We start from the raw sequence: 9,148 nt of genomic DNA, 5'->3' as shown, positions 1-9,148 counted from the left end.
ATATATATATATATATATATATATATACATATATATATACACACACACTTTTGTTCTGACAAATCAAATTAGCAATCAGTTGAAGCTCTAACTGAAAAGAACTCAATAAAGCACAACATTGACATTAAAAATAATAATAATAATAATAACAATAATAATAAATAAATAGATAAAAACTTCAAAACATACTTTTACCAGAAAGAAAACAGAAAATTCTAAAACCTGAAAACCAAATATAATACATAAAAATCTGCTCTAATTTTGAGGTTAAAAAACATAAGTAGCTGCAGGAGCACTCTAGATGAGGATTAGTAAGGATTAGTGATGCAAAAAAACTTAAATAAAAACATGAGTTAGTAGACACAAGAAGAACAAGGAGGAATGTTAGAAATAATAATAAAACGAAAAAAAAGGCAGTGTTTTAGAATTCTTAAAAGAGAGTTATTGTTATATGAATAAGCAAAAGTTCAATGACCGAGAGTTTTACCGATTTTGATTTTCTTTTATTAGCAAAAGGATTCATCAAATAAGTCTTTCGCCAGCCAAAACAGGATTCCTAAAGAATGGGAAAATGGAGGGGGAGAAAAAGTAATAAAAGAATAAACAAATATTCGTTGATGTCATCCAAGTTTTTTGATTTAGTTGATAATAAACACAAGTTAAAATTTTTTATAATTAAAACAGTTCTTTCAAATGGGTAATAGAAAAAAAAAAAAAAAAAAAAAAAAAAAAGGTCGTTTTTGTAAATGTTTCAAATACAAGTTTTCGAACTTATAACTCTAGATAATTAAATTGTATTTCTTTGGTTTACCTCTAAGTCAGAGAATTAGCTGCACAACTGAAGTTGACTGAGCTTCAACAACAATAAGAGAGTTCAAGTCAAATTCTGGAGTAAGCTTGCATTGTAGTCACTCAACCTTCCCAAACAACTAAATCTCAACAAACTCCTTGTTGTTTTCTGAATTAGAACCAAAATTCTCAATCTCAAGACAGAATGCTTTACAATAAATAAGGAATGAAACCGACAAAGGAGCTCCTACATCAGGGGTTTTCAAACTTTTTGACTTGCGGACCCCTTTATATTTCAGGCTTTACCTTAGGGACCCCCCCTTATAAACACTTATGAAATTTATACATAAATATTTGCTTAAAATAACATATTTTTACATCTATTTATTTAACAGTATTTAACAAATAGGTTTATTGTCAATTAAAAGATTTCGATTAAAAAACATAAAATCAAATTGCCCATATAAAGTATTTGCTGTCCACGGACCCCCTGTGGTCTGTGGACCACAGTTTGAAAACCCATGTTCTACATGACCACTAGGCAAGCTAAAAAAGAAGCAGCCAAATCTCCTTCAAATCACATGATGCCATCTTAAATCAGTGCAAAAGACACAGCAGATAATGCAGTCCTACACATTCCAAAAAGATGGGATGATCACAACTGAGACACCTTTGATGACAGGTGAGCTGGGATTAACTCTTTAGCATCCAGATTTCTCTGTCAAATGTAATGCATATTTACAAACACTGTTTTGAATTTAACCCTTTAGCATTCAGACTTCTTTGTCAAATGTATTGCTTATTCATCCACATTGTTTTGGACTGATTACAGATCATCTTGTAGTCTCAAGATTTCATTGATATGTTTGTATGTTTTTAAAGTGACATTGTAGGGGAGAGGTGTGAGAGGTTGGAGATGTGGTCAGTTTTAACATGAAACTTGGTGGAATATTTGGGCCAGATATGGCTGGTTTCAATGCTAAAGGGTTAAACAACAACCATAAAGAATGGCAATGCTTATTACCTATTGAATAATATGCTTCAACTGAAATTGACAAAAAAAAAAAAATCCTATAAGAATGACACATCTGGGCTGTTTAATCTACAGGCTCCTCCTCTTAAGTTAGGGATTATTCTATTTGAGCAAGAGCAAAATTTTCATTCAGTTCTCCTGTCCCCAAGAATCTCTGATGATAAGGAGTTAGAATTCTAATCTCCCATCCTCACCATGTTTAAGGCTTATTTTAAACCTATCTCTCAATCTTTCTGATTTTGTTATGTAGAAATTAAAGTAAAACTCAAAATCCAAAGAGATTGGTGATGGTCTGTGTCAAAAACAATTAATTCACAAAAAAATATGTGTATATATCTATGTGTGTGTGTGTGTGTGTGTCTTTGCATCCATGTTTGTCCCCCCCCTCCACTACTGCTTGACAACTGGTCAAATAACTGAAACAAGAGGTAAAAAAACAATGTTCATAGAAGTGTCTTGCTAAGTTCAACTGTCAAGAGGAATGGAGAATAACATTCCAAGCTCTTGCCCTCCACTGAACTACCAGCTGTCTCTCAGTCTACGACCTCGCTACAGCAATCCTAAATGATTTAATAACTTCCATGTTTTGTACATCTCTAGTTTAATTACATATAAATGATATGACCAGGCAACTGATGTACAATCCCCCAGTGTTGTGTGTATGAGTGTAATTGCAGGGACCAAGTTGTGCAAGGATATGTGCACAAAACCATAACAGTATATTTAGTGCAGTTGTATTTGCAGTAATTGCATGTGGGTGTATAAAGCATCTAAGCACTGACATTAGCATCATATAAGATCTTCATGTCTATGGTTTATAGATCAGCTCCCAGCATGATCACAGTTCAATGACTGAAATTTGTAAAAGAATATGTGTATATCTCTACCTGCTCCATACATCCCCATTGGTCCAGATTACTTTTAAATATCTCAACGGCTTCAGATTATTATCAAATCAAATTTTAATTTCATGAGTGTGTGATCAACATGTAATGAATAAATCTAAATCCATAATCTAGACCTGACCAGTATAATAACAAATAGCTAATAAAACTGATTAAAATATGTATCATATTTACTAGTATAAAAGTCACACCCCTAATTTAATGCTAAATCTTGGTACAAATTTTTTCTTCTTTTCGTATTTGAACAGGATATCAGCTTTACTCTGTGTATAAGATACATCCCAGCTTTTACAATTAAAATCAAGTATAAAATAGAGCAACTTACACCTAAGTAAATACAGTATTTATAAGAAAACTAAGAGACAAAATTGACATTGAACTGAGCAATCTGTTATATACACAGAACTGCAGAATGTAAGCCCTAAGGAAGTGTAAGGAGGATCTGTGAATCCTTTCTCATATGCCAGTCATAGCGGTGTCATCCAGAATTATGGGCGGCAGAGAGGGAAACAGTTGATTACAACAACCCCGATACTTTATTTTATTGATTAATAATAGTAATTAAAAGAACTCTTTTTATTGGAAAATTTATTATGGTTTGCAGCAGTTAATGGAAAGGAAGAATTTAAAAAAAAACCCAGGAAAATTCTTGGAATTGTCACAGCCTAGAGAGCAAAAATATAGTGGAAAGTAAAAACAAAAAACAAAAACAAAAAAAAGGAACCAAACATGGTAAAAATAGCTTTGATATTCTAGAGAATCTTTGATTACTTTATTTCTGTTACATGGAATGTATGTGCAAATCCTTTAGATTGCATTTACTTCTTATGTCATTGAATCTTAGCTAAGAAAGGAACAGTTATTCTTTGGTAAGTGATGATTATTAGTTTTGGTCTCAGTAGAAATAAACACACATTTGAAGTTAAAAGTTAATAAGGAGGTAGTTTTAGAAAAAGAGTTATTTAAAGAAAATACCAAAATTTAACAATGTAGTAAAAAGAAAAAGAAAAAAAAAATGATACCAGCTAAAATGATAGTTGATATTTTGATGAAAGATCAGGTCAATATCCACTTCTAGAAATTAAAACTATATTGTTCAATGATTGATTAGAAAGGCAATATAAAGACTGCAGAGATTTCATTAACTTTTGAAAGCAATTCAAAGTGTTGATTAGTATATCACTTGAGAGAGTTTACTTTCAAGGTTTGTGTGTGGTATTAATGGTTAAACCACATTAATCAAATTGCATTAGTATTATTTTATGTTTCAGAGACATTTTATTTACATTAAAACATTTTTCTTTCTTTTTTTCCTTTCAGAAAGTGTTACTAAAAATGTTCATTGTTGTTGTTGGCACTCCGTTGGTTACGACGAGTGATCCAGTTGATCCGATCAACGGAACAGCCTGCTCGTGAAATTAATGTGCAAGTGGCTGAACACTGGACAGACACGTGTACCCTTAACGTAGTTCTCGGGGAGATTCAGCATGACACAGAGTGTGACAAGGCTGGTCCTTTTTGAATTACAGGTACAACAGAAACAGGAAGTAAGAGTGAGAGAAAGTTGTGGTGGAAGAGTACAGCAGGGTTCGCCACCATTCCCTGCCGGAGCCTCGTGGAGCTTTAGGTGTTTTCGCTCAATAAACACTCACAATGCCCAGTCTGGGAATCAAAACCGTGATCCTAAGACCGTGAGTCCGCTGTCCTAACCACACTAAAAATGTTCAGATAAACAAAAACTATAGAGGTCTACCAGCTACATATGTATTATTATTCAGTTTATCCTTTCATCATTTCTTATGTCTGCTTTTCCATGTGTTCTTTTTTCTACCAGTCTTGCTAATTGTTGTTATGCTTTTTCATCTCCATAAGATTCAAACACCAAAGATCAGCTTTCACTACTTCCCACATTTTCTACTTTCACAAATTCCTTCTATTTGGATTGCTTGGCACTTTCTTTAAATTTATTTTTTACCCAACTGTTATCCTCCGAACAAATCACATGTCTGTATCAATGCAGTCTTCTCTCTTGCATATTACATCTGATTCCATTTATACCAAATTTTTTCCTCTCAGCTTATTTGTGCTGCATCATACACACCGACTAACATTACATATCCATCCAAAACAGCAGTCTCAATTTCTTCCTACATCTGCATTCAATGCTTAAGTTTTATTACCATGTAACATTGCATTTTGCACACAAGTTATCAAACAATTTTGGAGACAGATTCCTTTTCTTGCCAGCAGAGATGATAGCTTCCTCATGTTTTACTAATATATTCTTACACTAAGTACTGTACATCCTGAAGAGTCCCTCCTTTGCTAATTGGGTCACAGAAACAGAAACTATCAATTACTTTTCAGGAGAGTTCCAAATATTTGAAAGGATATATTTCATAGATGCTCTGACTACTAAGCACTTCTGTTCATCTAGTGTATACAAAGCCCTAGTTGCCTGTCAGCCAGCAATCTCACTGCATCTCTTGTACAGATGTGCATTTGGTACACAGTAGATAACCCCTCCCTACATCTTTTCTGCATATTGAGCGTGGCTACATTCCTGGTGGTAGTTATGTTGTGTCTTTTTGTTAACTAAGACTTTTCTTTTTCCTGAGTTCACTTGAGACCTCTTGTTTCTGGACATGGCATCTAAGCTTGCAATTTCTTCAGAAATTCTTCAACAGATTCAATTACTAGTCAGTCAGCGGTCAATTTTAAATTCCTCTGTCATAGTCAAGAAAATGAAGAATTGGAAACTGAAAAGTGAACCTAAATGCACACCTGCTTGCATGCTAAATTCTTCAATGAAGTCATTGCTAACTCATATTGGTGATAGCATCTCTGCACACACATTGCGAGGCTCTCACAAGCCTTTCTTCCACACCATCGGACAATCAAAGGCCCTCTCCAGGTCAACAAATGCCAAGTTGAGTGTCTCATTAGAAAGAGGACACCAGTGATATTCTGTCCTGGCACAAACCTGAATTGGTTGTCTATCCTATTTCCTGGTGAGTATGAAGTGTATATTGTTTGGTGGTTTGTGTGTTTACCTGACTGGTGGGGTACTCAGGTGCATAACCAGTTTCCTGAAGTTAGTGTTAGGTCATTTGTGTCAAAGATATCCCAAAGCTGTAACTCCTCCTCATTCTTTGTACCATATCCTTGGTCTCTATGTATGCTGGAGTAGCCATCATAGTGTTGTCCAACAAATTCATTAAAGTCACTCGTTACAATAATGAGGTAGCTGTAGTTTGTTGAGATAATCTGCAAGAGAGCCTCATATAAACAGTCCTATTACCCACAGCAGTTCTGATTGTGATGAATATGCAGAAATAACAGTTACTGTCATGTAAGCTGTGTCTCAGCTTATTCATTGTCACATACTCTAACTACTTTAATTACTTTATCCATTTCTCAGCCAACGACATGGCTACTCCAATCACCTTGGTGTTGTTTCCCCAACAAGAAGAGTTTGTACCTGAATTTCTTGTTCATGGGGTCTGACCTCCCTTCCATTTCACCTCTGTGAAATAGAAGGGAAGTCTACTAGTCTCTGTTCTTGCATCTCTACAATCTCTGCAGACCTACCTTTCATCATACCAACATTGATGATGGCAACCCTGAAGTTCTGTACCTGACAGGAAGAAAGAAGTTTCTAGAGGTGGCTGGATTGTGTTTGATGTGTTTTGTCTCTGAAAGGAAGAGAGTTGGTGCGATATTTTGATGACAGTCAAATGGTTCTTGAACATGACCAGGCATTCCCCCTGACAACCTCTTTACTTTCTAATTATCAGTCCTTTACACACAATTAGAGTTTATCTTGGCTGGACGCTCTTCCAGTTGCTAACCACTTCACAGAATGGATTGGATACATCTACACTATAGAAGTTATTTGTTAGGACTAAAGTTTCCCCGCTGCACCATGTCAATGTTTCTGCTCTTTTAGATGGTTGTTGTAATCAAAAGTATGGCCTTCATCAAAGTACTGACTAGTTACTTCTTACAAGTATATTTTTTCATGGTTTTTAAGGCGCATCAAAATGCAGTAAGTCATGACACAACTTCAAAATTACTTGGAGATTCCAAAACTCTCAACAGCTGAGTCTACCTTGTTGCACATAGACACCATAAATATTTTACTGACTTAAGAAATAAATCAGTTTAAAAAGATACATTTAACCTCCTTGCTCTTCCTTTTATCACCCATATTGTGTCCAACCCTTCCAGTCTTAACACTAACCACTGCATTTAACCCATTTCTACCAAGGACATTAGTCACTCATTCCATCCACTGTTTTTTCCTGCAGGTGTCAACTTTAAATTGTTCAAGAACATCAACTGCATTTATCTCACAAATATTGGAGGGTCTGTCAAGGCCATGGGTATAGCTTCAGCCTCCACAAAATCATTACAAAAACAACAAAAAAGCTAACACTACACAAAGCATTCTATTTGATATAAAAATATACTTAGGAGACCTAATTTTATAACCACTTCATAAGAACTCTTTGAGCTAAACAAGAATGACAGAGAGAGACTTCAGGTCTGCTCAACTGAATAATTTACAGCATTAGAAAGTAAAGAGATGAACTTTACTTACTGTCCATAATTAAACCAAAGGATTCTTTGGTGCTAAGTCACATTAGTGTTGACAACCAGATTGACTGAGGTATACATGTCAAAAATGATTTTCTCTTACATTAACAGGGCCCATTATAATTAATGGTAATTAGTATTACATGTACCATGTACCAGAGACTGAATAAAGAAACAGGGACACTAATAGGACATAACCCACATATTTAACACTTTCTGCATGACCATGCTACCGAGTATACCATAGAGTGCCTGCCTAGACCTTTTTGGCATAAATTACATTAAAATCTTAGCATATATCAATACACTATAATTACTTTTAAGTCCTTAATTATTTCGATAAATTCACTATGCTGAAAATTTTACTTCATATGTGTATTTGAGTGTTTTCTTTGAAACAAAAAGTTAATCAGCCGTTAACAACATCAGGTTTCTAATTAACACAATACTTGGAAATTAGTGTCTTCCTTGATGTCTTTACTGATTGAAGAGACATATTTTTCTCTCATTCCATTGAAAACGATCATTTACAGAACAACAGTTCTAAGCTATTAGATGAATCTAGAGAGATATGGAGACAAAAAAACCCAAAAACTTGAATAGTCATCTAATAAGATCAAATCTAACATTGTTTCTTTGGAGTCCCATGCTGTATAACAAAGTTAAAATATATCAAAGGTTATTTTCAGTATGTTTTAAGATTATTGTATTATTTAATATTTAATTGAAAACATAAAAATATAAATATATAAAAATTTAAAAAATCATTTGTTTAGGTTATTTCTACAGCTTTCTCTGCAAATATGTGCAAAAGAAAAGAAAAAAGAAACCAGGTGAAATAGACTTACCGGTGCTATAGCTTCAGATACAGCAGGAAGCATTCTGGTGATCTCTGACTTGGCTACAGCCCGATTAGTTGGTAGGCTCAAGTCATCTTCAGCATCTGTGAAGTCATCTCCACTATCAAGCATCAATCCATCATTCTGTCCCAGTAAACTGTCACTTTGTCCAAGTAGGACTGGATCTGCTAAGTTATGATAATCCGTGTCTGGGTCTAAATTCGGGTCGGTTTCATGGTCTAAGTGGCTGTTAATTTTGCTCAGCAAAGATGGACCAAGGTCAGGGCTGGATGAAGGAGAGTTGTTTGGTGGATTACACTCTTTCTCCCTGCTGCTAGAACTGTCACTGCTGGAGACAGATGCCATGACTGTCTTCTGATGTAAAGTGACCTATGAAGCAAATGATTCTTCTATCCACAAGTTGTATGCTGTACTTCTTATCCAAGACAGATTTTGTCTAAGCTCATGGCTTCATAATAAGTAGGCATGAATTCTTTAAAAGCAACAGTCAAAATATTTCTAAGCAAGTGCACCATATAGCACTGTCTGCTTAGATTGCAAATTTATAATAAATTGCAGATTCTTTTATTTATTATTTTTTTTTATCGGCAATACAAAAATGAAGCCCAAAGTTTAATTGTTAATCCAGTATGGCATTCCGATTTGAACCTTGAAATAAAAAAAATAAAAATAAAAAAAACAGTTAATTTAAACGAATCAATCATAATGATCAACAGTTTAACATCTCTTTTATCATACAGCACTTAATCTAGTATCACACCTGTGAAGTATGATGGTTACAAGTCTACCTGTCTTTACTTCCACCTATATCTTTCCTGCTTATCCCCTCTGCCTTGAGTACTTTCAGAAAGTGTATCACACCACTTTGTTTTTGTTTCCCTGACATGCATTATTCATACTGATCCATTTGTATCACATACCAATTTCAAATTTTGCCACAAGGCCAGCAGTTTCGGGGGGGG

At 34.6% G+C, this 9,148-nt stretch overlaps 1 protein-coding gene across 3 annotated transcripts in view; it reads right to left on the bottom strand.

Moving 5' to 3' along the window:
* LOC106868739 (adiponectin receptor protein 1) overlaps nt 1–8,858 on the bottom strand; it is a 32,659-nt gene extending 23,801 nt beyond the window's left edge. Inside the window, exons 1-2 of one of the 3 annotated variants that reach the window (XM_014914140.2) lie at nt 8,175–8,858; nt 488–556 (exon numbers count right to left, since the gene is read on the bottom strand). In XM_014914140.2, coding sequence (XP_014769626.1) covers nt 488–556; nt 8,175–8,531 — 426 coding nt within the window. In that variant the 5' untranslated portion in view covers nt 8,532–8,858. The remainder of the gene's footprint in view (nt 1–487; nt 557–8,174) is intronic. The other 2 variants (XM_014914138.2, XM_014914139.2) reach the window with 2 other exon arrangements.
* Nucleotides 8,859–9,148: the final 290 nt, after the last annotated feature.

Source organism: Octopus bimaculoides, chromosome 20 (genome assembly GCF_001194135.2).
Source record: "Octopus bimaculoides isolate UCB-OBI-ISO-001 chromosome 20, ASM119413v2, whole genome shotgun sequence".
In the NCBI taxonomy this organism is placed as follows: domain Eukaryota; kingdom Metazoa; phylum Mollusca; class Cephalopoda; order Octopoda; family Octopodidae; genus Octopus; species Octopus bimaculoides.
The sequence above is the reverse complement of the archived record's forward strand: the minus strand, read 5'-3'. Positions and strand labels throughout refer to the sequence as shown.